This window comes from Gambusia affinis, linkage group LG20 (assembly GCF_019740435.1).
Source record: "Gambusia affinis linkage group LG20, SWU_Gaff_1.0, whole genome shotgun sequence".
NCBI classification, from domain to species: Eukaryota; Metazoa; Chordata; class Actinopteri; order Cyprinodontiformes; family Poeciliidae; genus Gambusia; species Gambusia affinis.
In genome coordinates, this window is record NC_057887.1 from 18,692,034 (window position 1) to 18,719,682 (window position 27,649).

The following is a 27,649-nucleotide window of genomic DNA, read 5'->3' on the forward strand; positions in this document are numbered from 1 at the left end:
AATTTTAAAAAGTGTGGTATTTTATCTTTCTGCTGAAATGAACGTTGCGAATCTACAACGTCACTCCTATTGGTCGGTTTGGCCACGCGGCTGCTGTGATTGGTTATTGTTGCCTTAAGGAACTAAAACTCTGCCCGTCATCAATGTTGTAGTTTTTGGTGTAATCATGGCGTCCCACTGCAGCCTCGTTACACTGTTTCCCATTCAAAGTCAGCTCGATTACGCTTTAGATGATGCCACAACACAACAAGAAAAGGAAGATCTCGTCTACCAGTATTTGAAAAAGATAGACGAGAGGGAAGACCTGAAGATACCGGATTTTCAGCCAGGTTAGATCGTGCTGCAGCTTTAGCTTCCTTAGCAAATCTTCCTTCAGAACAGTTTGGCAGGAGTTTAACAAGTAATTTTCCTTACGATTCTAATTGTTTTAATGAAATAAATGCGCTTTATTTTCAAATTACCATCTCCTTTTTCTGCCTGGCTTCTAACATCAGTTTCATACCTATTTCCCAACATATTTTTGGAGGAGCTTAACTGCAATCTATACACCTGTTTTTAGCAGCTGTTTGGGATTCTTATTTCTTGCCAGTAATCTAAGAAGAGCAGCGACAAAAAAACAGAACAAACTCAACTTTGACCAAACTCGGATCGACTGCTTTGTGTTGGTTTGACATTATAATCATTATAAGGTTGTCAACAGTGTATGGGTGTTGACGCCCATAGATAGAGTTGCTCCACGTCTTTTTTAGAGATATTATTTGTTAAATCAACACAATGTTGCATAAAAATATCTGAAAAGTGTGGTGTGAAACTGCAAACACTTCACTCCAATGTCTCAAAATAAAAGGTATTTTCCTTGCTAGAAGGTAAACCCTCATCCCAGTTGAAACCCTTTTAGAGCCCTTTCAGGTTTTCTTCCAGGCTTTTCCATCCATCTTCCAGGATGTTGCTGCCATAATGTTTCATGGGTTGGTGTTGGTTCTCCACCACAAAATACCTAATGGCCAAAAAGTTCAGTTTTGGTTACATTACAGGTTTTCTTTGTCCCCTACTTGGACGTCTATCAAACATGTAGAAACAGAAATTTCTTTCAACAGCTATCTTCTTGCCACTCCTCCTGAAAGGCCACATTTTTGGAGTGCATGACTGATGGTTGTCATGGTGACACGTTATCACACCTGAACTGCACCTCCCCCAGATATTACAAGGACTGCTTTTTTGATTAATACTTTCCTTTCTGACTTACTTATTAGCCTGATTTCTGAAGGTAATTGGATAGGTTTAATTTTAGGGCAGTAGAGTACAAATGCGCGCTAAACATTTTTAGATTTTTATTTGAAAGAAAAACACTTAAATATCACATTTAGACTCCAAACCCTTCTTACCACCTTTAGGTGGCGTACTGGTAAATAACAGCCAGTCAGGATTTAATGAGTAGAAAAAGATTTAAGAAAAGAAACTTACATCCATTTTAGTATGTTTTTTCCTGCGATTGGTTTTGAGTTTTATTTTTTAATGAATTTAGTTTTCAATAAAGTCAGCTTGTAGATTTTTTTAGGCCAGAATAATCATTATTTATCTTAATAATTTGGAATAAACTATTACAGCATGTTGTCAACATCTCATTAGACCAGCAGGTGGAGAGCTTCAACGTAAATGAGCTCCACCATCTCTCAAGAAATAAAGATGCTAATTATTTTTTCCACTTAATTGTCTCATTTTGCTTAGCAGATAGGTAAATGGTAAAAACTTGTTGCTCTCACTGGTTTCACTAAGTGTAAAAGGGAACATTCACTTTGATTGTCCTGCAGTATAACCAGTTTTTTCTTGCTATGAGAGTAAACTTTTAAGGTTTGGGGAAGTTGAGCCACTTTTGGTAACTTTGGCAATCCATAAACAAGTAACAGAGATAACTGGATCCTTGACACGTTTATGAAGTAATCAAAATTGTATTATATAAATAAAAAAAAATGTTTTAATAGAGATGCACTCATATGACTTAAATGCAGAGTGAAAATAGCAATTTTTGGCTCAAGTAGTAAGCGATCTAAAAACAATCCTCAAAGACAACAGTGTTACTGTTTCCTATGATTTCCTCCAGGCTTAGAGTGGCTGAACACTACAGAGCCTCTGTCTTTGAGCAAGGAGCTGGCCGGCAAAGTGGTGCTGCTGGACTTCTTCACTTACTGCTGCATCAACTGCATGCACATCCTCCCTGACCTGCACCAGCTGGAGAAGAGACACTCTGTTGAAGGTCTGTGCATGCTGTGTGTGTGTGTGCAAATCCATGAAAAGAGCTTATTACTGTGGTTGCGACAGTAAGGAAAGGTTGACCATGGAAACAAGCATGCTTGCAGGTGGGGATGGGTGAAGGGCGTCCAATTTTGTAGATAAAAGACGGGGATAAAAACCCACTATACTATCCACAAAGGACATTGAATTGATTCCTGATAATGTGAAAACTGAAATTATGATGAAAATAAATGACAACTGATGATTTTTTCCTGAAATACATTTTGTTCCGTAGCACAAAAAGACTAAAATCTCACCCTCCAGCCTTCAACAGCAAGCTTTGTCATTCTTACTCAGTTTGCAAATATTTAAAATCGTGTGCAAATACTAACACTAAAGAGTTGCACATCTGATAGAGGATTTTGGGGTTTTTGTCATTGTATAGGATATAAATTAGCCTTCTCCATAATAGTTCCTAGTGAAATGCAGTACTTGTTATAGTGTATGTACCTTTTGTTTCCTCTGGGATGAATTTTATATGAAAGGTTTATTTGAGCTTGTTACAGTTGATAAAACAAAAAGCAAAGTATTATCAGCAGCAGTGCAATTACAGCCACATGCTGGCTAATTTAAATACAGATCCGCAAGAGGACAATGGATCTATCAATCTAATGGATTGTCTAATGCAACCACTTTTACTGAGAGTGCCACTTTTTAGACAAACTAAAATTTAATTCTTTAAGGTACCTCTTTATTAAAGAGTCTGTCATACTTCTCTGGGATCAGAGATTGCTCTTATTGAAATGAGCCTAATGTTTCCCTTTCTGCCAGTATCCTTCTTGAAATTCTTTTCTCCCTGATTCATCCTGAAAACTCCTAAATTTATCCCAGTGGATACATTTTTATGTTTTCAGCGCCACACATCTTAGACAAGCAGGCTCAGTGTTAAATTACTAGAACAAGATGTAATTTCCTCTCAAATCTTATTGTAAGCGCGTGATGAAGACATGACAACTCTCCAGTTTGTCAACAGTGTTTGATTCAGGAAACTAAATGCTCAATATGCAAAATGGAAAGGTCATAATCCACCCAAATACCCAAATATTTATAGGATAATTCTATCAATAAGCTCCCATTCTAAGGTAGAGATTCCAGCGGTATCTAATAATTCAGTTTTATTTAATTTTCTTTTAATATCCAGCCAATCTTAAGCTATACAGTAATGCATGCTATCACAAAGTAGTGCCAACTGTGTAAAATGAACTATTATCTGCATAAATAAGCAATTTAACAGAAGACTTTTCTAACTTTTTTAGTAAATATGTCAAATAAAATGGGGACTAAGGTTGAGCCTTAGGAGAGTCCTGTAAATTTTGAACTTTTCTCTATATGCAGAAACACATTGTTCCAACATAGTAGTTGTTATGGTGTTGTATGTCTTGTTTGTCATGCTATAATTTGTTTTGCAACTTTTAATGGTTTAAATAAAGCAATGTGCTTCTGTGTTGTTCTGTGCTGCATAACACAACACGGCGCAGTACATATGTAAGCCCACTTAGGAAGGGGAACTGTAGTAAAACCGTCTGCTTCTTCTCCAAGAGCAGGAAGGCCCTTATCTCAGCTGCTAAGAGATGGTAACCAAAAATAATTTCCAGCTGCTGTGGAAGTTACTGCAGTGCTCATACAAGACTCTCCATTTCGCTGTACCTCATAGTAATGAACTTAAATAATCAGCTGCTTGCAAAGTTAAACCTTCTGCGTCCTTTTGCAATATTTGTTGTTTTGAATCCTAAATTTAAATATATTACAACTAAAAATGTGTTTGATTGTGTACTGCAATGTTAAGAAAATGTATGTTCAATCTTTAAGCAGTTTTAACATTTGGGTCATGTTACATCTTGCTTTGATCAAACTGACTTAATGAGAATGTTTATGAAGGCATTATGTGGCACATAGTAATAGTCAATGTAAATTAATATTTTGTGTCTTTGTGTGTTATTTACTCGTTGCGTTCTTGGGGTTAGATCAGAAAGATTTGATAATTTTGGTTATAAAAATAGAGCATGTTATTTATGACCTGTCACAATTTCACATAGTTGCCAGTAGGGGTCAGTATCGCTCCACCGTTGCTAAGAGATAACCGTTGCTAAGAGACAACCGTTGCTAAGAGATAACTGCTACTCAGACGATTGTGTATAAGCGCTATGTAGCGACCATACTTCTAATGGAGTTATTTTGTATTACAGGTAAGCTGGTGATGTTAATAATATGTTCTAAGTTATGTTATTGGGTTCTGTTAAGCATCAATTACCACACTAAGTTCCGTATTAGCACCGTTTCCGTTATCAGTTACTTCGTGAACTGCCGCCGCTGTTACCGTGTTCAGCTGGAAAAAAACCGCTTCTTTTCTGAATCAAACACGATGATCTGATGGTTTACATATCCGAATATTTTACACATTTCCCGATATGCAAAATATCGGAAAATGCCTGCTGTGTTTGACTATATGTGGATTTTCTTGGGATATGTGCGTTAGATAAAAAAGATGCCTGTTGCTAAGAGATAACCGTTGCTAAGGCGATTGTGTGTGAACGTTTTGTAGCGACTGTACTTCCAATAGTTACGTTAGAGATCTTCAATTAAATGTTGCGGCACCAATCAGCAAATCTCTTTTGATTGTTTAATACCATAGCAATTACAAAGCAACAGTAGTAGTAACCCTTTTTTTAATTGAAGCCATATATCTGGACAGATCTATTCAAAACTTCATTATTTTATTAAATGTATGTAGAATTTGTATGTTTTGTCCTCTGTTTATTCCATATTTCTCTGTTTTGATGTGAATTGAGGACAAAAATGTATCCTGAAGCTCACTTGTTTGTTTCAATTTTAAGTATGAAACAAAAATATATAAATGCCACATATTCATGTTACTAACTGTTAAATGTCAATGGGATATAATTCTTTAATGTACTTTCTTAAATCCAGCAGAAACTTAATTTCAAAGATCATCTCATTGGGCGGTGTGTTATAATTGAGTTGTGAGCCTGGCAGCGCTCGGAGCACAGTGTCAGCGCTGCTCTTATCTTTGGCACTGATTCGGGTACATTTTGTTTGCAGCTCTGGTCGGTGAGGTGTGGGAGCCACCCAGTTCATTCACTCCCACAGTCCGCTCACTCACCCTCCCATTGTCTCTACAATCTGTTACTGGTACTACACTGTTTGGCAGAGGTTGTAAAGGACAGAAGTGAGTGGAGCGTTTGTAGCTGCTCAGGAAGTGGCTTGTTGGATCTGTTTACAGTGGAAGTTATTATTTCTGTAATAAAGAGCCAGCTTAACTGAACCAATATGGGTTTATAAAGAGTATGTGATTCATAAAGGTTTGGTTTGTAAAGCCTAGAGTAGCTCAAAGATGGACTCAAGACTAATCACTAAAATTTTTGCTCTACATATTCGAGACAAATTTAGAGGAACATAATCAGTATGCTTTTATTTATTTGAAGTTTATGGTGCATTTTATTCAATTATACCTGTGGCAGTTTTTTTGTTATTTTGATTCAACTTTTATTCCTACTGAAAATTGTCTTAAATATACTGACATGTATCAGAAATCAAGAGACATTTTTAGAGCATTAGCATGGCAATCTAGCCAACCGGCACACTAAAATTGATAAGTGTTTTTTACAAGCCTGGTCTGCCTGTAGTGAAGCACATTGATGAAATGGGTACTTGTATAAAAAAAACAAAAAACAAATTGGTAAAAATTCTTGGAAGCGTTCAGGTTGGACAATATAATTCCCTCACTGTTACTCTGATATGTTGCCAGAATATCCTGAATTATAAAAGTGAGCTATGCCAGGGTTGTATGTGATCAGTCGACAGTGACAGATGACAATATTAAAACACGCTGTAGATTAACAAACATATTGTTACCTGATAAACTTTATGCTTACAAACAACACCTTCTGGCTCAGTGATTAATGCTTTCTTCCTGTTCAGTCCTAACTATTCCTAGCCATAGCAAGTCAGAAAGCATATTTAAAATGTCTTACAATTCATTCATGTTGCAATCTTTCAATACTTAATAGTTATTCCCTATGGTGATATTTTTCTTTTATTTGATAGGTTTTTTTACCATTTACAAATTATTCACATGCCTATAAAAATATATTTTATCACTTTTTGCCACTTGGATCAATATACACTTTCAGGGAAACTCCTACCGATGAGGCACATTTTAGATGCCTTTACATTCAGGACTGTAAGTTTTGAATGTGGGAAAACTGTACAAAAAAGGAACATGTTTCAGTACATTGTCCGACGCTCATTAAGAAACAGGAAGGAAACCTGGTTTGTGTTCTTCGAAGTTTCTCCCATGAGATTTTTAGCATCTCAGAAAAGTTTTTCCCTCAAACCTGCTTCAAAAACTTTGATTCTCAGTTGCTGTTGTCCAAGTTGCAAATCATATTATGATACTTACTGTCTGTAAAACAAATTTGAAGGTGATCAAAAAATTCCTAGAGAATTAAAACAATAACAATAATAAAATATTTAACAAATTATTATTAATCAGTTGTTAATATCCGATAGTATTAAACATCCTGTCTATCATGTGCTTGTTATGTTTTGATCCCTATTTTTCTTGCTAATGTCTATTTATGGTTGGTATAATTTTCTCTCTGTCTGTTTAATCCCTTTCGCAGATGGGTTGGTGATTGTCGGTGTGCACTCTGCCAAATTCCCCAATGAAAAAGTAAGTGTTGTCGTGGTTTGTTTGTCTTTGGGCTGACTGGTCTGGGAAAGCTTTTCTGCATTTTAAAAACTGCCAAAATAAGTTAAGCTAGAATAACAGTAGCTTAATCCTCCAATAAAAAGTTTAGAAAAATACAAACTTTAATTTTACTGCATTTATTAAGTGAGAGAGAAATTTCTATCTTACTTTTTTTTATTACTAAATTCCACTTTTTGGCATTTTTGATTTTAATAAAAAACTCCTGCTTTTTCAAATTGATCAATATCTATAGCTTTTTAATTGATAATCCATTACTTCCGGTTTCCTTGCCTATAAATATGATGTAACATGAAGATTTATTTTGCCCTGCCACTCTTAAAAATGGGAATGACAGAAGAACATTGGGCTCCAGGGCAGTCATTCATCTAGCAGCCTGTTGTGTTTTTGAGTTAAAAAATATCTAAAGTTAACAGGAAATTTTAAACTATAGTTATATGTTATTGAAAGATTGGAAGACTAATACCTTAACATTACTATAAAGTTTTAAAAAATTCAAATATTTAGAAAAAGCTTAAAAGAATAAGCAATGCAAAGCCTGGTGGGGGCACAAGTAAAGCCTGGTGGCCCGCCAGGTTTATAATACACTAAGGAAAACCCTAAACATCGCATCTAAGAAATTGCTGCTCACATAAAGTTGCACTTATCCACAGTAATAGTTATAATTAAAAGTAAAATTGTGGCACTATATGAAATGCAAAACATATATTAATTATGCACAGACTAATATTTTCAAGCCTTAAGTTTTGTTAATTGTGGTGAATTTCTACTTACTGCTAATGAAAACACAACATTTAAGGTGAAAATTTTGTCAGACCAATTAAAAAAAAATACAGAAATGTGGGATGAATAAAAAGTATGTTAAATACCTTCTTAAAAGTTTATTTTAATATGTTTTGGTCTTTCATCAGGAGAATTTAGGCAAATCAAGACAAAACTGCTCCACTTAAAGCGAAACTAACCTTCTTCCAAATCAGTCTTAAGAGCCAAACCCTATTCATCATGCGGCATTACAAGATGTAGCTGAAAATATAATTTATATATTTTTCATGCTTGTAAGAGATCAACTTTGAAAAGAGAAAGAAAATGCAAGAGAAAGCGTTCATATATCCCACCCACCAGCTGGTGCCATGATGAGGAGATAATCAGTACTGTTCACTTCACCTGTCAGTGGTCGTAATGTTGTAAGTAACCCATATTTTAAGGCCTTTTAGCCATTTTTTTTTACTAAAGGTTAGATAATTATGGGGGATGCTTTATAATAATAAATCAAATAAATCTTTTTAACCAGTAGAAACATGAGTATTAGTAATAAAACCAACAAGTTTATGGTAAAATATCACTCTTGCTTTCATGCTTTTATATATAAATAGAAACTTTGAGTATTTTATTACAATAATTGCTTTAATAAATTCCTACCTCTCATCATACCATATGGATTTAAATTTTAAGTGAAACCTCATTAATCCTTAATCAGGAGTGTCAAACTCATCAATAACAGTAGTTTCTAGTTGTGGAAAAATTAAACTGTTAGAATGTAAATATATAGGTGTCTATCCATTTTCTTAAAGTTAAATAACATTGAACCTTTTCAACATTAATATAATTTGCAAAATATAGACAAAAAATGTTGCTGCAGCAGATCAGAGCTTTCAATAATTTTTTTTACCACTGTAATTTTGGGATGTTGTTGAAACATAGTGACAAATAAAAATCTTTTGTCTTAAAAACACTGATTTGATTGATAACGTAATATTTAGACACATAATTGTTTTCTTGAACACTCTTCTTATGTGTTTCTAGAGTCTAGAGCACATGTGTCAAACTCAAGGCATGGGGGCCAAATCTGGCCCACCGTAGCTTTTTATGTGGCCCTCTAGACTCCAAATTACCTTCAAGAATTTCACAAATCTGCAAAACTCATACAAATTCAACAAATTTCCAAATTTTTTCTGATTTTACTGCAGATTTTCTCAAAATGTGCCAAAAGAGTTCAGTTTACTTGATAAGTTGTAGTCCATAATTGATACGGCGAGTAATGAAAAGTCACATTTAACATCATGCAATAGCGCAAATATTGTAAAAATGTCTTACAAACAGTTCTAAATTGCCACCACAAAAGTTATAATTTTGATAGCAAAAAACCCCACAAAAACAATCTCAAAATCCTGGAAGAACAGCTATTATTGATATTTTAACAGTCTAATTGGTTTTGTTAATACATTCTGGCACAACCGGCCCTTTAAGAACATTCAGATTTTTGATATGGGAAAAAATGAAAACGAATCTGACACACTTGGTCTAGAGGGCCACATAAAACGTTAAGGCGGCCCAGATTTGGCCCCCTAGCCTTGAGTTTGTCTATAATGAAAAATTACTCTAATTTCAACTCAGCTTAAAATGACAATGTTGTGTAATTATAATCAAATTTATCAACTGAGCTTTCAACTACCATCAAGTTTTAATCAGTGTATGACCAGAAAGAAAGTTGAAATATTCACAGTATGTAGGAAGCATAGAAAAAGTAAATAATTTCCCAGAAAGGATTTCATCTTTTACTCACTTTGTGTCTGTTTCTGAACCTCCGAAGGTCCTGGATAACATCCAGAGCGCCGTGCTCCGCTACGACATCTGCCACCCAGTGGTCAATGACAGCGAGGCGACTCTCTGGCACGAACTGGAGGTCTCCTGCTGGCCCACGCTGCTCCTGCTGGGGCCACGCGGCAACTTGCTCTTCTCCTTGGTGGGCGAAGGCCACAGCGAGCGGCTGACTCTTTTCGCCGACGGCGCACTCCGATATTATAGGGAACAGCTGAAGACGCACTCAGTGGGGATAAAACTGTACAGGGACTCGTTGCCTCCCAGCATCCTTTCTTTTCCCGGGAAGGTGGCGGTGGACCAGGGCAACAAGAAGCTGGTGATAGCAGACACGGGCCACCACAGAATCCTGGTGGTTTCTTCCGCCACTGGAGAGCTTCTACATGTTGTAGGAGGTATGGAGTCTCAGTTTTCTGTACCAGAAACTTGGATTTATTTTTAATGGGATTTTATGTATAGCGCGTAATTGTGAACTGAAATGATCCACTTTTATATTTTTTCTTTTTTCTTTTACAAATATCTGAAAAGTTTGACTTTTATTCATTTGTATTCAGCCCCGTTTGAGTCCTGCAGTCTCCAAACATACAACCAAACTTCAATGGAAGTAGGGCTGAACCAATTAAATGGATTAATCGACTATTGAAATAATAATTTCGAAATCGATTAATCATTAATTTGAGTACAAATGCTGGAAAAAATGCCGTTTGCTCAAGAAACAACATACAAAGAGCAGGAATTAAGTCAAACTGCATAAAACATACGTTTTGCATTTAACATAAAAAACCCCAAAAACTTCTGCCTGTAAATAAGTTTTACCCAGAACTCAAGAGGCATCATTTTATCTTCACATGGTTTAAACTATTTTATTTAAATAAATCTTCTTTTAAGCACATTTTGCTATCCAAATTATTAATTGGTTAATCCAGAAAATAATAAACAGATCCGTCCTACACACAAGACGAACAAAAAAGGCAGAGTTTTTCACATTTTGATGTTAAAAATATTTTTTTTGTTGTAGACGCATCCTTTGCTACAAATAATCAATAATTCACTAAAGGAATGCTATGTTTCATTTTAAACAACAGAATGATTATTTTCTTATTTAAAACAAGAATTAGAATTTTTAAATCCCTAAATGGAAGCATATTAATGCATAAAGATGACCTAGTCAAAAACCAGACTAATCTATTTGAGATTCCCAGGAAAGGCTTGAGAATTCCTCATCACCCAGCCGAGTGATTTGGAGCTATTTTGCAGAGGAAAAATTGCCAAAAAATTTCAACCCTTATGTGCAAAACATTAGAGAGAGACCCTAAAGTGGAGGTACAGATGAATGCATAAGCAGTAAAGTCAGCTTCTATAGAAATACTGGTAAATTCCTGATTCTGTAACAAAATTTTGACAGATAATGAGCAATAATTTAGAATGTTTTAGTGATGGTGAGGCTTTTGCCTCAGTGCCTCTCAATGGAACCACATGGTAGACTGTGCTGGCCTCAGACCAGCAGAACGGTTGGCAGCAGCGGAGACAAGAACATGCTGCCATTTTGGCACCGACCTAAGTGTGAACAACCAAGAAAAGAAAGTAGAGGACTGAGTTTAATTTTGTCTTGATTTACCTCGTCTTTGTGGAGAGATTTAGAATAAACTACCACCTGCTAATTAGCAATGTTGTAATTACCTCCACAAGTACTGCACAACCCTTTATTTTTATGTTGCAAACTGAAATGTCAACGGCTTTTGAAAAAGATCACTTCTTTGTTGTGCATAATTGTAAGATGAAAATCACACATGTTTCTACCAGATACTGGGATTTTAACTTTTATACAAAAAATAAATAAATAAACAGTCAGTGTCCTCCTCTGACAGTATAATATGAGACAGATGATCTGTCAAAAGATCGAGCTCCTTCACTTCCTCTTAAAAAACAACAAATCAGAGCCAAGAAGTAGGTCTTGGTGCTGTCAGTAAATCTTGTGTATGTGCTGCTCAGCTTGCTAATGGCGGAAAAACAATTTACCGTACCAGGAAAACTATTTATCTGCTGTCATCGGTGGCTATGCTAACTAGCTTGAGTAGTCATGACAGCCTCTGCTGACGGAGAGAAGCTGTAGTTGCAGACAGCAAGTAGGAGACTTTGAAAGATGCGTACACGAGAATGATTGACAGTGCTGACTCTCCTCCTGCCTCTGATTGGTTGTTTTTGACTTAGATTTATATTTCTGTAGTTAGCATTGGGATTAGGAAGAAGAACTTGATTTTTTTTTCACAGATTATCAGTCTCATGCTACACTGTCATAATATAGTGAAAGTTTTAACAAATATGTATGCACTATTTTTTAATAAAAGTTACATTTCCCTGCTTTAAGGAGAAGTCATTCTCTGTGAATTAACTACGGTTCTTCTGCTACAGGACCTGGAAGAGGCAGACAAGATGGCATCCTGTCCGAAGCTTCCTTCAACTCCCCACAGGGCGTCGCCATCAAAGGAGACGCTGTGTATGTGGCCGACACTGAAAATCACCTGATTCGACAGGTAGCGACCCTCTCCATCTCCGTCCCTGGAATGCTGCTGAGGTTTGTGATGAGGCTTGCATGGAAATGTTTGCTTTTCTGCTTTCGTTTGTAGGTTGACCTAGTTCAGGGACGAGTCAGCACTCTCGCTGGCGTAGGGACACAGGGGACAGACAAAGAGGGCGGGGCTATGGGACCCCAGCAGCCAATCAGCTCTCCATGGGACGTGACACTTGGGACTGCTGGTGAGTTTTTGCCTGGAAGTTGATGGGTAATTTTTTTTCCTCCTTCTCTTCTTCTGACCTTTCTCTTATTGCTTGCCAGACAGATTCCCCTCTGTCCTGATTCTGTATTCCCTCCACACACTTCTCATCCATCAATTATTCCTAAATCCATTTGATTTCTCATATTGTCTAGACTTTATCAAGCCCTGTTACTTTGCAGATCAGGTTTCATGCAGATAGTTGAATGTGAAGAGAAAAAAAAAAATCTGTTAGCAGTTGGAAGTGACCACTTTGAGATTTATATTCTGCCTTTCAGATGGGTTCATGAAGGACGTGTGATTCATACATTACGTGTAAATATGAAATCAATGGTGAAGTTCTCTTTATGCCTCCGTTTCTCAGGTTTGCAGAGATGAGAAAGTTATTTAGTCTGTGATTATCTCATCCCAATTCTACTTTGGCTCTCATTTTTAGAAAATATTTGATGGTTTGTGTTTTACCAATTGAGGAAAGCAAAACTTGTTGTCTTAAAATGGCATAAAAGAGTCGTCATGAATGTTTATTACTGTTGTCATAAAGTGTAATTCGGTAAATAATTACATTTTTAATGCAAAGATGCATTAAAATTTTAATTAAAAGTGTCAACTTTTCAAGAAAAGTTTAATTATTTACCAAATCACACTTCATTACAGCAGTCATAAACATTTACAAAGACTTCTTCATGTTCATAACAGGTGTTATGTAATATTTATAACAGAGTTATGTCAATCATATGCACACTCTTTCAAAAAAGTGTTACCAAAAAATTATATTTTAGTTTAGCTAATAAGGTTTGATACATTAAAAGAGGAAAAGAAAAAATCTAGACATACGTTTCACTTTTTATGAGGAACAGTATTTGGTTGATAGTATTTTCTTTCTTAGGAACGTCAAACATGCATTCTTGGTGTCCAAATTTACAACTTTTTAATGTGTTTTTTCTTTTTTGGTTTTGGGGTTTAATCGTATGTGTAGGCGGTGCTGAAGACAACGTACTGTGGATAGCCATGGCAGGGACCCATCAGATCTGGGCTTTGTTCCTGGAGGATGGAAAGCTGCCCAAAGGAGGGTGAGAGACCTGGTCACTATCCCATATCCGCTAAAAAGACACTAATAACTCTATTTTAAGCACAGACAGTGCTGAGAGAAAGTATTCGCTGCTTACAGATCTCTGCTGCTTTTTTGCTACACTTGGACAAATTCAAATCCTTCAACTTGCATAATTACCAAAAAAAAAAAAAAAAAAAAGCAATTTTCGAAAATAATCACCACCTGAATTTAACTAAGGAAATGGGTATGGGACTCCTAATTTCACAACCACATTTTGTGTTTGTGGAAAAGATGTTGGTCTAAAAAGGGTCAAATCATTGGTTTTGGGAGACACTGTTAAAATTGGGTTAGGAACTGTCCAACGCATTATTAAAAACTGGAAGTAAGAAAAATGGTTGCTACACTGGATGGAAATAAGTCTTGTGAAGCTTATCGAAACAGTGACTGCTAAATGTCCAACAAAATTGTAGAAAGTGTGTTTTTGGTGTCGTCTGTTTGTGGCCACGCAGTGCATTTATTTTGGTGAAACTATCCATACCAACCTGGATAAATGCCAAACTCATTAGATTGAAATTTCATTGCATGACCTTACGCAGGTTGTTCTTTGTTGAAACCACTCCAGTGTTGCTGAATTAGAATATCTATGCAAAGAAGAATGGGCCAAAATCCACCTACAGCGATTTAAAAATCCTGATTTCCAGTTATTGTAAATGCTCCATGGCAGATGTCGGCACAACCAGTTATTAGGTTTGTGGGTGATTACTTTATTATCTAGGGCCAGAATGCTTTTAGGGCTGGTTCTTAAACCAATTTTATTGATTAATCATATTTTTAGTTTTTCAAGATTACAATTGTGTTTTTGTTAATTGTCTTTTTTACCCATGCATTCCTTGAGTATCCATAGTACAGAGTGATGTCAGCACTATATTCTCATAATTAAACAAAAATTATTGTAGCCAGTCCCTAATACTATTGTCCCTAATACTCACAGAATGAATCATTGAAGTAAGTAATCTTTTGAAAATGTGTTCTGTCATTTGTAATTCATCTTTTAGTGAAGAAAGTAAGAAAAAAATTGACTAAAATTGAACCTGATATAAGAAGTCAGAGATATTTCTTTTGAATGCCATACCACACAGTCCTAGTTGCTTTTAATCTGAAACATAAAATCCATATTGTGGCTATTCAGGTTATCTTCACCTGATATTTAAATTTATTTCACCTTTAACTAAAATCAGAATTAATTTTTTTTTTTTTACAGCTGTGTGTTACTGTAATTGGGGCAGGGAATCAATTTGTTTGTGTGGTCAATTGCAACAGTGACTACAAGGCGGGAACGTGTGTGCGATGGGCAGGCAGCGGCAGCGAGGAGAACCGTAACAACGCCTACCCTCACAAGGCGAGCTTCGCCCAGCCGTCAGGCTTGGCTCTGGCTGCAGAGGAGCCCTGGAGCTGCCTGTATGTGGCCGACAGCGAAAGCAGCTCCATCCGCACTCTGGCCCTGAAGGATGGAGCCGTCAAGCATCTGGTTGGAGGAGAGAGGGACCCGCTGGTGGGTTCAAAACACACAACAAATAAAGGAATAAAACAACAGCAGTAATATTTTCTTACCATTTACTATATAGTAAATGAGTGTGATTATGTACTAAATGGTATATTTACTTTATGGTATACCATTTACTATATTGTAATATATTTACTTTGTAGTAAATATATTACTAGAAATGTATTGTAATATATTTACTACATAGTAAATATATTACAATATAGTAATTGTATATTAGTCATTATAACATTCACCATTTAATAAATGGTATATTTACTAAACAGTAAATATACCATTACAGTAAATACCATCATTGTATATAAATGGTAGTACTATTTATTATATAGTAAGTGACATATTTACTATATGGTAAATGTTATATTGGCTAAGTAATAAATATACCATTTACTATATATTGAATGGTAAAAATGGTTTTATTTTAACAATATTGTAGATCTGAATATTGTCAAAATTGGTTTATTTTTCTTCAAATTAATTTTGTTTAGTCAATTATTTCTCCTCCTGACATTTATTTGTGCGTCAGTTACACCAGTGTTTCCCAACCCTGGTCCTCAAGGCACACTGCCCTGCATGTTTTAGGTATTTCCTTGCTTCAGTCCAGCTGATTTCAATTGATGACTGATTAACAGGCGTTTGTTGAACTGCAATCAGTTGAATCAGGTACATTAAAGTAGGGAAACTTCTAAAACATGTAGGACAGTGTGCCTTGAGGAACAGGATTGGGAAACACTGAGTTACACCATGCTGCTCTTGACAGTTGGTGGTTACCGTAGCAACCAGTAACTGTCAGCTCCTCCCCCTTTTTTTCCGTTGCTGTCTGTAGCTGTTTTCTCTTTCGATACCTCGGTGTCTCTGTTGTGAAGTCAACAAATTGGACCTGAGGCAAACAAAGACAGTTTACACATTTAACCAAGAGAACCTATTGTAGGGCTGAAACGAGTCATCGAAATAATCGTGATGAACAGATTATTGAAATGACCGTTGACTAATTTAGTAATCGACTAAATGTTCACTGAAGTACTCACTCAAAAAAGGGCAATTTTTTGAAAGAACAACATATTCAGAGCAATAGGTAATCCAAAATTAAACAAATATATATGCATTTTACGTTTAAGGTAGAACAACATAAAAAGCATCTCATAAGCACCTTTTGCTTTTCAAATTATCAATTGGGTTAATAGAGAAAATAAGTGCCCTGGACTGTATTTATTTTTGTTTGTTTATTTTTGTATTTGTTTTTGTTTATGTTTAAAATGAACATGTCACATGTTAACATACATTTTAGAGTGAAAAGGGTTAAGGTAAATTTTTTATAATTTTGTATTAAGTCAAGAATAAAGATTTGAGTTTTTCTAGTGTTGATGTTAGTAAGTAAGTATATTTTTACCTAGTTATTCATCTTTTCCTACAAACAGAAGCAAATGCTTTTATTGCCTTTTAGGCAGTAAAATGTTTATTTTCTCATTTAAAATTATTTATGTATATGAATCTTTTAATGTATTTTAAATATTTTATTTAGAAATCAGGTTAAATGAAAAATCTGGAAAATGTTCTAATGTTTTAATCCAATTAATCATCAGAATAACAGGTTAATTGATCATTAAAATAATCGTTTGTTGCATCCCTAATTCATTAATCTCTTTCTTTCATTCTTTAAGGGGGTAAGTTTCTACTTTATCTGTTGAAAATTGATTTCTATAAGAGTAAAACTTTTTACACAACTTAAAAAAAAAAGGAAAGCAAAAGAGTGTCGTCCTGATGGAAGCGGAAACATCATAAATGATGTTTGTTCTTATCGGTGATGTAACGGCTTGCGCCTCCAGCCTTGAAGAGCTGTAAAAGTTACACATCAATCGCACACATTTCCGTCTTTCTAAAAATTATTTACACCGTTTTGAAGGGAGCTTTTGCAGAAATCTTTGTAAGCCGTAGGCAGTCACAAGGATTGAGGGTTGTTCCTACCATAAATAGAAGGTATTGAGTTAAAACAAAAAAAGCTCACAAACAGACAAACACAGACTCGCTTGTTTTCCAGCTGAAGCAACGCCTGAAAAAACAACTTTCGGGGTTGTAATGTTTTCCAGCAATTTAAGCTGCATTTCATTTTTGGCTTTTATGCGTTGTTCCATAACAAAGAGCTCTGAAGCATAAGACAATTTCCTGAGGAATCTGTACACTTGAAATATTACCCTAATTCACAATAACTTGAGTGATTTCTCTCTAACTCGAGAACTGTAACTTTGAATGTAATTTGTACAAAGTTGTGAGCTTTAAAGCCACCTTTTATAAAATTTAAGACCTTGAGAGGCAGGGAGGCAGTTTCATGTCTCGATTATTGAACCCAACTAATGAGGAAATGTCAGGATGTCATCTTGTCTGCCTCTTCCAGGTCCTGTAGCAGAAGAACCGCAGTTAATTCACAGAGAATGACTTCTCCTTAAAGCGGGGAAATGCAACTTTTATTAAAAAATAGTACATACATATTTGTTAAGATTGTCATTATATTATGACAGTGTATCATGAGACGGATAATCTGTGAAAAAAAATCAAGTTCCTCTTCCTAATCCCAATGCTAACTACAGAAATACAAATCTCAGTCCATCCCTCCATCCGTCCATTTGTTCATCCATTTCTCCCCCACTCCCTTCCTTCCTCCATCATCATCCATCTGTTCATCCCTCCTTTGGTCATCCATCCATTTATTCCTCCTTGTCATCCATCCATCCGTTTATCCATCTGTCCATTTGTTCATCCATCTCTCCCTCCCTCGTCACCTCTCTCCCTTTCTCATGATCCATCTGTTCGTCCCTCCTTTTGTCACCCATCCATTTATTCCTCCTTCTCATCCATCCATCCATCCATCCATCCATCCATCCATCCATCCATCCATCAAATTACAGTCTTTTCTTCCTCTTGTCTTCCATCTGTTTGTTCATCCCTTTTTTGTCATCCATCAAATTATTGTCTATTCATCCTTTTTGTGTTCATCTGTACTTTAAATCTTTTGCTGTTCTTCTATCTCTCCATTTCTAATTTTTTCACCCAATCATCTATCCATGCTATTCTAATTTTTTTTAAATCATTTTTTAATAAAAACATATAGCGACATTTGAACTAACATTTGTTTCATGAGATTTCAAAGACATAATAGTCTCTCTACACTGTTCTGCTACAGAAATAAGTTTTGTCTGAACTCATCGACCAAGAATAAATTGCCATCTGTTTGGATTTGTCATCCTTCTTACAAACCAGTTAGCATTTCGAAACAATGTTGTTTCATCAACACTGTTGTCACTCAGAATTTCTTCATTTTCTCAAATTACTACAGGAAAATAAAAGTTAACTTGTATTTTTCCCCCAAATGGTCCTCAGACTTGTTTTGGACTTGTACTAATAAAACTAAAATACCTTTCCACTGTTATTAAAACATGGTAGTTATCATTGAAGTTTTTTATTTTTCACAGCTTTTCTTACATTTGGATTTTGATTTGACTTTTTGAATATTTTTTCTTTCATCCACCAGAACCTTTTTGCTTTTGGGGACGTCGATGGGAAGGGGGTGGATGCCAAGTTGCAGCATCCCCTCGGTGTGGCCTGGTCTGCCGAACAAAGCCGGCTCTATGTGGCCGACTCCTACAACCACAAGGTAAGAGAGGCTCGTCACAAGGCTGCACCATCAGCATTCTTCATACGTTCAGTGGTTCTGGCGTCTTTCTAGCTTCCTTCAGGCCTGAAAGGTTACAGAAAGTTTCCAATTCTCACTCAAAGCATCATAAATTGACTTTAAAGCAGACTATCAACACGAGTCCTAAAAAGGGTAGAATTTAAAAGTATTTTTGAGGTTTGAATAAATACGGAATAATATAAAAATGACAATGGAAGTTCTTTTTTTCATCTTTTATTCATCTCTCCTCACGCCATACATGTAAAGTTTTTATTTTATTTTCACTGGTATTTAAAGCCTAACCTCTGTAAAAACATCATCAGTAAATTTGTGCAGAACGTTAATATTTAAATTTTGAAAATTTCCCAAAGGCTGACTAAGAGCTTGACTTTAACTGTTAAAAAGTTTGAACTTTTGGGAATGTATTGGAACCCTTTGTAAGGTTAACCCTCCTTTAATTTGCCATGTTGTGCTCAGATCAAGGTGGTGGATCCAAAGACGAAGCAGTGCACCACGTTAGCAGGGACAGGAGAAGCTGGAGATACTCTGGGCCCCCAGTTCTCCAAAACCTGCTTCAACGAACCAGGAGGAATCTGCATCAGCGGGAACCTTCTTTACGTGGCCGACACCAACAACCATAAAATCAAAGTTCTCAACCTGGACTCCAACAGCGTCTCTCTGGTCAGACATGTGTGTGTGTGTGTGTTTGAAAAGAGTGTGTGTTTGTAACCTTGAGGAAGGACTTTTACATTTTGTCTGTCTTTGTGTAATTAATCTTTTCTAAAAGCGTTTTGCCCTCTGCGTTTGGGTAAAAGGTGACACAGAACAGAACAATGTGAGCGTAAGTAGCTTTCTCCTTGCTCTGCATTAATCCGAATACCTAAATCTGTCTCCCGACCAGCTCCACATCTCCACTGAGTGCACAGACTCAGCATCTGTGAAGCCTTTGGGAGTCACCAAAGTCCCCACGCTGCCTAAATCAGCTGCCAGGAAGGATTTGCCTCCAGTTACGGCGTCGGCGGGCCAGACTGTCATCCTGTCACTCACCATGTCGCTTCCAGAAGGAGTGAAACTCACCAACGAGGCGCCCAGCTGCTGGGCACTCTCAGCTGAGGGTAAAAAAAAAAAAAAATTCTCTCTCTCTTAAAAAAAATATTTTATTCCTACTAATCTTCCACTTCATATTGAAAAAATAATCCTCCTTACATTGCATTGTATGCCGTTTAAAATGCATTTAAAACCAAAGTTTTGTTTTGCTCAACTCTAAGATTTGGTGTAGATCTTAATCCAGCTCTCAATAAAAAAATCTTTACCGCACTTCTGTAAGATTATTTAGGTATTTCTCTTCACTTCTGGGTTTTGTTTAAAGGAGTTTGAATGAATATGACAAAAATGGACATGTAGGAATCCTAAATATTAAGGCTGGTATTCGGAATGCACCAATACAAAAATTTGAGCCAACGTTGATAGCTGATATTAATATTGGTGTCATGGGGTTAACCGATATATATATCAATACATTCAGACATTTGGAAAAAAACCCAACCAGAAACTGATAAAAATAAATAAAGGTTATTTGTATCAACACAGTTTTATACTGATATGTTAAAAAAATGAATAATATTGGCCGATACCGATGTTGGTGCTGATATGTTGCGCATCCCTAGTTGGTAAACAACGAAGAAAGATTAAAATTTATTCTTGCTCATTAATTATCACAAGACAATACCACATTGCCTAGACTTTTCAAATCAAGACAGAGCAGCATTGAAAAAGTTTAAAAATTTGTTAAAGATAATGTAAGTTGGCCTTAAATGTGTTAAAACCAGATCTTGAATTTTGTCATAGCAGGACTATTTAATCTATTTAGACTGCTGGACTTTTCAATCGGGCAAAAGTTTGAGCCATTCGCAGACATCGCTCACTGCTTTCTGTGACTCAAGGCGGTAGGCTACCAGTAACAAGCTGCTAATCTTGCTAATCTTGAGAGTTACATGCCATGTGAGAGGCACAAAGCTGCTGCTTAGAGCCACAAAATTTCAGTTTTGATCCCCTGCTTTTTTTGTACATTTGTCTTTCTGCCATATCTTAAATTTTATTCATAATGGTCTTAAATTTGGGAAACTTGCATAAACTCTGAAAAGGTAAAGAATAGATAGACTTAAGCTAGAGTTTGAAATTTGTGTATATTTTCTTAAACATTCTTGTGATCAAATACTGAACAATCATTTTTGCTCTATAAACATATAAGCCAAGTGCATAAATAATCAGATGAAATATCAGGGATTTCTTTCATTTTCTATCTCTTGTCAGCACATTTTTCTCTTATGATTTACATTCCCTTGGAAAAACAAATTTAAAATCCTATTTGTTCAAAATAGTAACCAGCTAGTCAGACCTAAAAACAAAAAGTGAAAGTCGGTATTGGTAAGCAAGGTTTCCCCCAGAAAGCTGGTTGGGTGTTAGGCCAGTCATTCATCCAACGTCCTGCTGTGTTTTTGAGTTAAAAATGTTAAAAGTTGACAGAAAATTAGAAAATATCACTTGATAATTATGTAGTATTGAAAGATTGGAAGATTAATACCTGGACACCAACTGTAAAGTCTTAAAAATGCAAACATTTTAAAAAGACTTAAATAAATTAACAATACTTAGCCTGGTGGGGCACAAGTAAAGCCTGGTGGCCCACCAGGCTTAAAATACATAAGAGGACATCCTGGGTAAGAAAAATGTTTTTTTTTACCCATCTGTGCCTCTATTGACAAACATTTGTTCTTATTTTAGAGTTTTTCATATATTTTCAATAAATGTGGAGGAAGCTTTATAATCATGTTTTGCAAACTTTAAGTTTCTATTCTTGAATTTTATTATTTCATTTCACTTATTTAAAGTGGTCTTACTCACCCAAACTCTTTCAGACTTCAAGATAAAAAAATCATACACAAATACACCTTCTAACTTGTTGAATAAGAATAACACAATAAGTTGAAATCTAAAAAGCTTTTCTCCTACTTTGTAATGACCCTATTGTGGAGTTCTACGTTCTCCTACATGCTGTTATTTTGGTCTGTTTTCTATGATTCTGTCTACAAAAAAAGAAAAGTAGACGTGGAATGAGGCTTAACCTCTATTTCACCGTTCAACAAGCAGCACTTCTCTCTCCCAGCCTACACCTGGGACTCTCAGCCAGAGGATGGAGGATTACTTAAATCACTTTTCTGAACCATTGATGAAGATTTATGTGTGTGTTTTTTGGTTTTTTTAAAGTTCTCAGCATATTTCGGAGGTAATCAACCGCAGTTTGACCCCAGAATCAGGTGTGAGGTGATGCTTTTAGATACAACACGAGTGACAGCTGACGGTCCGATCTTTAGGTTCGGAACTAAGCTGTTTCCATCTTTCCGAGTGACGCAGTGTGCAGTCGGCCAAATCAGTAGGCTATTTTTAGAACTTTTTGATAAGGCGACATGCCTCGGTTCACATAATTAGCCACCAGGCTATGTTATGTGATCCTCCGCTGTCCCATTATGCACAGTCTAGACTTCCGCTGATCGGATCAGCAGCGAGGCAGGAATTTTAATGGATCAAGTTAGAGCCATACGCCAGATCTAAATTGTTTTTTAAAAAAAAAAGCTTTTTAGAAATGGCTTCTGTGGGACCTCATGCAAGGCCGTGGCTTCATTAATCACTGTGGGCATGGATTTTGTCATCTCTCTGGCTTCAGAGTTTCTCACAGTAGAAACTCCAGCCTTCCCTTTTGAACTTCTTGCTCATTTTTCTTTGCTAAAAATATGAATTTGCTTGTAAAAGTACAGCCATTGTGTCAGGAAATAAATGTTCCTACACATTTCAGTGCCCTGTTTGGCAGTGATGGGAAACACTGAGGCTCCAGTCAACAGGCAGCGCAGTAAATCTAGACGTGGGGCAGATCGGCGCTTTCACACAGACCAAACTTGGTCTAAACTCTACTGGATTTGTTTTTTGTTGTGCTGTCAGAGTATCTCTGGGGACAAATTGGCCCGTCAAAGGTTTGGCACGCCACCTGAGATAAATTTAGCGACCGTTTGCTGTGTACCGTCATGTTTTGGGCACATATATTCCCAGATTGTAATGATTGTAATGTTTGCCCGGTGTTTTGTTGTTAAGCGTGAGTCGTCACTGCTGATTTTGCACAATTTTCTTCTTGAACACCCCAAAAACGGTATAATAACATCATCCGTTAGATTAAATGCTTTTGTTCTAGTCTTTGCACAAAACTATATTTTTCTCCATCTGATGACAACATCGGTTACTCAGTATTCAAGTAGCCTCTATATACAGCAAACTTTTTTAATCTTACTTGAGTACAATGAATATTCAATTGAGTACTTGAGAAATAAATGCATATAAGTGCATTTATCTAATCTTATCAGGCACAAAAAATCAGTTCTGCCTGATTGCCCCCCACCCAGTCTGACTGACTCCAGGATGATGAATAATTTTGAGCAGCTTATTAAACCTCACATCATCCTGGACTTACTTTGCTTGATTTGCCCCAGCTGGCTTATCACCCCAACTGCACCATAGAGCATCCAAACTTATTTTTTACCATTTTATTGTGTTTTTGTTTCATATGTGTTGTCATTGTTGCCTTAACAAACCTCCCTTAAACTTCAGATTGTGGCAAATGAAAACATCTACAAAGCTGCTCACTAAAGTATGTTATGAATGTTTGCTGGAAGAAGTTTACTATAAAATAACTAAAAGCACATTTTATCTTAATTCCAAATATAATTCAACCTGTTTCAAGGAAACTGAAAGTGTTATTTCTTTTTTTTTTTTTTTTTTTTTTTTGCAATTATTCCTACACTGCATTTTATGTTAATTTTATTTTATTTTACATACACATGAACCACTATTCAAATCTCTTTTGCAGTAGTATGAATGTTGGCTTTGAAAAAAGGACATTATAAAACATTTGTGTTTTTATTCATATTTTTGGATGACTTTTCTCTTTTTAAGAAGAAATGTGGGGCGTGCTGTGGTGGCGTAGGGGATAGCGCGACCCACATTTGGAGGCCTTGAGTCCTCGACGCGGCAGTCGCGGGTTCGATTCCCGGATCCGACCGACATTTGCTGCATGTCTTCCTCCCTCTCCTTCCCCCTTGCCTGTCAGCCTACATATAAGGGACACTAGAGCCCACAAAAGACCCAATGGAGGGAAAAAAAAAAAAAAAAAAAGCAGAAATGTAAACTTGTAAAGATTAAATAATTGGAATACCTTGTCAGAAAGATATGCATACTGTGTATAGTAATAATGAATGAATAATAATAATGAATGAATCGTAATAATTTGGAATATAATATAATATATATAATATAATATAATATAATATAATTTGGAAACGGTAGGATTTGTGATATAAGTAAAAATTAGCAGTGGAAAAATATATATATGTATGTAACATGGGACATATGTGGACGAGGCAATTAGGGGTGGGATTTATACAACTGTATATGAAGGTTTAGAAGGGTCATATTTAATATTTATTTTATTTTTTCTACTTGTTTGAAATAAAGATTTAATTTTATATTAGTCTAGATGTGCTTAATGTTTCTTATTAGGCCTTTATTGTGTCTAAAATTACTCACAATGAGGTATATATTTTACATCTGACCAGGTTTCTAAAAAAATCCATATCCTTTTAATACTTCTTCTGCCTACACTTTAATGCCAAATTACCTGACTTTTGATGGATTTAAAGCATCAAGGAAGTCAATAATTTGTAATCCTGACTTTTCTTCTTCTGTTTTTCAGGTAACGAGTGGCTGCTGGAAAACCAGGTGGCGTCCGGCGGCATCGTGGATTTGACGCAGCCGCTCCGAGTGTCAGCCAAGCTTCCCGCCGCTGTGAAGGAGTCGGACGGAAACCCCAGCCTCAGGTTGAGCGTGTGGCTGTTTTACTGTTTGGAGGAAGGTAAAGCCTGCACTATGAAAGCCGCCTCATTCAGCCAGCCTCTCCAAATAAACGCCAGTCCTGGAGACGGAGAGGTCACTGTGGCGTTCGCCCATTCCTTCTAAAACCAGCCGCACAGCTCTCAGATCAAACCCATGTTAAGGTTTTGTTTACAGTTTTGAAAGAAGAATGGTGATTTTTATTTTTCAGGCAAACAAACTGCTCAGAGTCTCCTAGGAGTAAACGTAAACCAATTGCTCTGCATTGATAATATAGCCTGAGTTAACTGTAGCACAATATTTCATGTTAGTAATTGGAAAATCTGTCAGATTTGGATGAAATGTATGCATTTTCTATCATGTATTTAGTAGGTGGGGGTAAAATAATATTTTGCATTTAATCCAGATGATTTATTTTGCCAAAATTCAGAACCTTGTAAAGCAGCATTTTTTTTTTTTTTTTACTCAAATCCACTTCTAGATGCTTCTGTTTCCATAACAGATCGATTTACGTGTAAATCTTGTGAAGAGAATATTTTGCATAACTACAAAAATGTAATTACAGAGCAATTTCTGAACCCATTTCTCTCAAAACCCGATCTGATTTTTATTTTTTGTCAGCTCTGTGACTAACTTTTCAGAAAAAAGGAATAACAACAAAAGAGGGATATTTAATCGAGCTGAGATATGATTTGGTTTTATTCTGCCTTTGACTGTGAGAGAACACCTTGTGAATACTAATATGGAGATATGACCATTTTTCTAATGTGAAAAAAAAAAAAAAGAAATTCAGGGCCTTTCATCAGGGTGTTGGAACCAGAAATATCCACTGCACCTTTTAATCTGATCAAAATGAAAGACCTGAACTTTATGAACCCATGATGTATTAAAATTATCTATGCAGACTCACATTTTATTATGTTAAGGGAGTCCAGTGTTAGATTTTTATTGTTTAATGTAATTATATTTGCAGTGCCATGCAAAAGTATTCACACCCTCTGAACATTTTTCATTTTTTGTCATGTTGAGATCACAAACTTCCCATGTAGAAGGAAAATGATTTTTAAAAAATAAATAAAAACAGTTCTGGTATGTGTTCATGTTCAATCTGAAGTCAGTATTTCCTTTGTAAAATAGTTCAGGCTCAGTCAGATTGGATGAAATTGCAATATTTAATATCGGCCTCAGATTCTCAATTTTCTTCAAATCTGGATTCAAAAACTTTCCTTTTTCTCTTTTTGACCAAATCACCTCTGTATTTCCAAGATTTATTTGGCTGGGAGAAGGGAAGAAACAAATTATCTATAATTGTTGTTCTGCTTTATTTTTATGCATCACAAGGAGATTCTCTAATTCATAAAATTCCCACAAAACAGAATAAAGTTCTGTTTGTAATTTCCTCCTGGGAGATAATCCTATGAACTCTTTTTGCAGCCTCTAACAAAATGTCTTCCAGTATTGTTCTGTGTTTAGCGCCGTCCTTCTCTATCATTACTTGGAAACTAAAGAATCCCCCTTACCATAATGCTGCCACTACTGTGTTTCACATTAATAGAATACGTTACGGTTTGTTTTTATGTGGCAAAACGTGAGAAAGTTCATGTGGTGTGAAATGCTTTAACAATGCCCTGCGAGTGTTTGCTGCAGCTCTTCCTGCTGCGGTGCCTTCTAGCTGCATGCTAACCTTGCGTCTGTAAATATTTATCTTTTTAACGCCATGCATCGCCACAGAACAGCTCTCGGAGTCTGAATGGTCACACTTGTCCGACGTCGGGATTTGTGTGACTGATAAAAACTTCTGCTTGTGATTACCCGTGTCACGGGGGGCTCCTTTGATTCGGACCGTTAAAATCCAGCTGCTATCTGAGTGATGAATAGAGTTCCTGTTTTCAAAAAGCTGAGGCAGCCCCTTGTGAACCGATGACACCTCGAGTCTGCCGCCTGCTCCGCCACGCTGTGCGTTATTATACCAAGAAGACAAAGTCTAATTCAAGTCATCTGCTTCACAAAGGGAGCACGATATGAAAGATAGACTCTAATAAGGAGCCGCTGGATCGCTCTCTGTTATGCAATAAGATATGATAATGTGGATGCTGTTATTTTGACCATATTGATTCTCAAAGTTACGGTTTGCTGTCGGAAGCGGACCTCAGGGTGTTTTTTTAATTTATTTATTTTGATCCTCATCGCCTCGCGTAGCGTTATTGTCAGAATCTGGTTCTGTTGTTCGGATCGTTCGGCCCAAGTGCCTTCCAAAGGTCTATCTGATGACGCTTAAATGTATCTGAAGCAATAACAATATACTGTAATAGGAGAAAGTGCTTTATTCCCACATGTTATTTATTTGAAATGAGCTGCTCGAGTTTTCTGATCCGTTTTCCGGCTCTGTCCCTCCAGGATATTTTTTTAATGAATAGTAATAGCTTCGAATGGCTGTTGGTGAGATTGTTTTCCAACTTTTTAGTCTCCTTTAATGCATTAAATTGTCCACATATTAAAGCGAAAAATACCTAATAAATATGTTTATAAACTCTGTTTGGAATCTATTTATTGTCTTCTGAGAGTTGGAGAAGAAACCGGACTTTTCTCCACCTCGACTGGAACCGTAACAAAACGAGAAAGCTGCACCTCTGCTGAGATTTTGTGCAGACGGGTTTTGAGAAATGTTCAGATTTGTGATAGAATTCATACTTTTCTCAAAGCCAGCTCGTTTTCTCCTCATCTGTGGAGCCTGACTCCCATCCAGCTGCAGCGACTCAAAGTGACAGGAACAGAAAGGTTTTACTCGTTGTGGAATAGTTTGGAGTGTGAATTTTCCACGCCTGAATAAATTTTGAGTGATATTTGTGATCACAGACCTTATTCTCTTTCTCATTCATCCATCCATGGTTACATTTGTTTATCCATCCATCTTTTTGTCCATCCAACCACCAATTTGTCTACATCTATGTATTTATCTACCATTCATCCAGTTTGAATACCAGTTTCTTCCTTCACTCATCCTTTCCTGCTTGTTTTGTTCCCTGCTTTATGTTTTTAT

General features: G+C 36.2%; 1 protein-coding gene across 2 annotated transcripts; it reads left to right on the forward strand.

Moving 5' to 3' along the window:
* The first annotated feature begins 71 nt into the window (after nt 1-71).
* nhlrc2 (NHL repeat containing 2) lies at nt 72-27,144 on the forward strand. Of its 2 annotated transcripts, XM_044102594.1 has the most exons (12): nt 72-329; nt 2,102-2,254; nt 6,936-6,985; nt 9,612-10,014; nt 12,032-12,153; nt 12,247-12,376; nt 13,370-13,463; nt 14,765-14,996; nt 18,535-18,657; nt 19,153-19,356; nt 19,577-19,790; nt 24,473-27,144. In XM_044102594.1, exons 1-12 carry the CDS (start codon nt 167-169, stop codon nt 24,733-24,735), a joined length of 2,151 nt encoding a protein of 716 aa, XP_043958529.1. In that variant the 5' UTR covers nt 72-166; the 3' UTR covers nt 24,736-27,144. The 2 variants fall into 2 exon arrangements, with proteins under 2 accessions (XP_043958529.1, XP_043958530.1); XM_044102595.1 differs by lacking the exons at nt 72-329; nt 2,102-2,254 and adding an exon at nt 4,424-4,478.
* Nucleotides 27,145-27,649: the final 505 nt, after the last annotated feature.

Coding starts and splice junctions, on each gene's coding strand:
- nhlrc2 (XM_044102594.1), top strand. CDS start 167: ATGGCGTCCCACTGCAGCCTCGTTACACTGTTTCCCATTCAAAGTCAG. Junction 2,255..6,935: donor GAAGAGACACTCTGTTGAAG/GTCTGTGCATGC, acceptor TCCCTTTCGCAG/ATGGGTTGGTGATTGTCGGT. Junction 19,357..19,576: donor ACTCCAACAGCGTCTCTCTG/GTCAGACATGTG, acceptor TCTCCCGACCAG/CTCCACATCTCCACTGAGTG.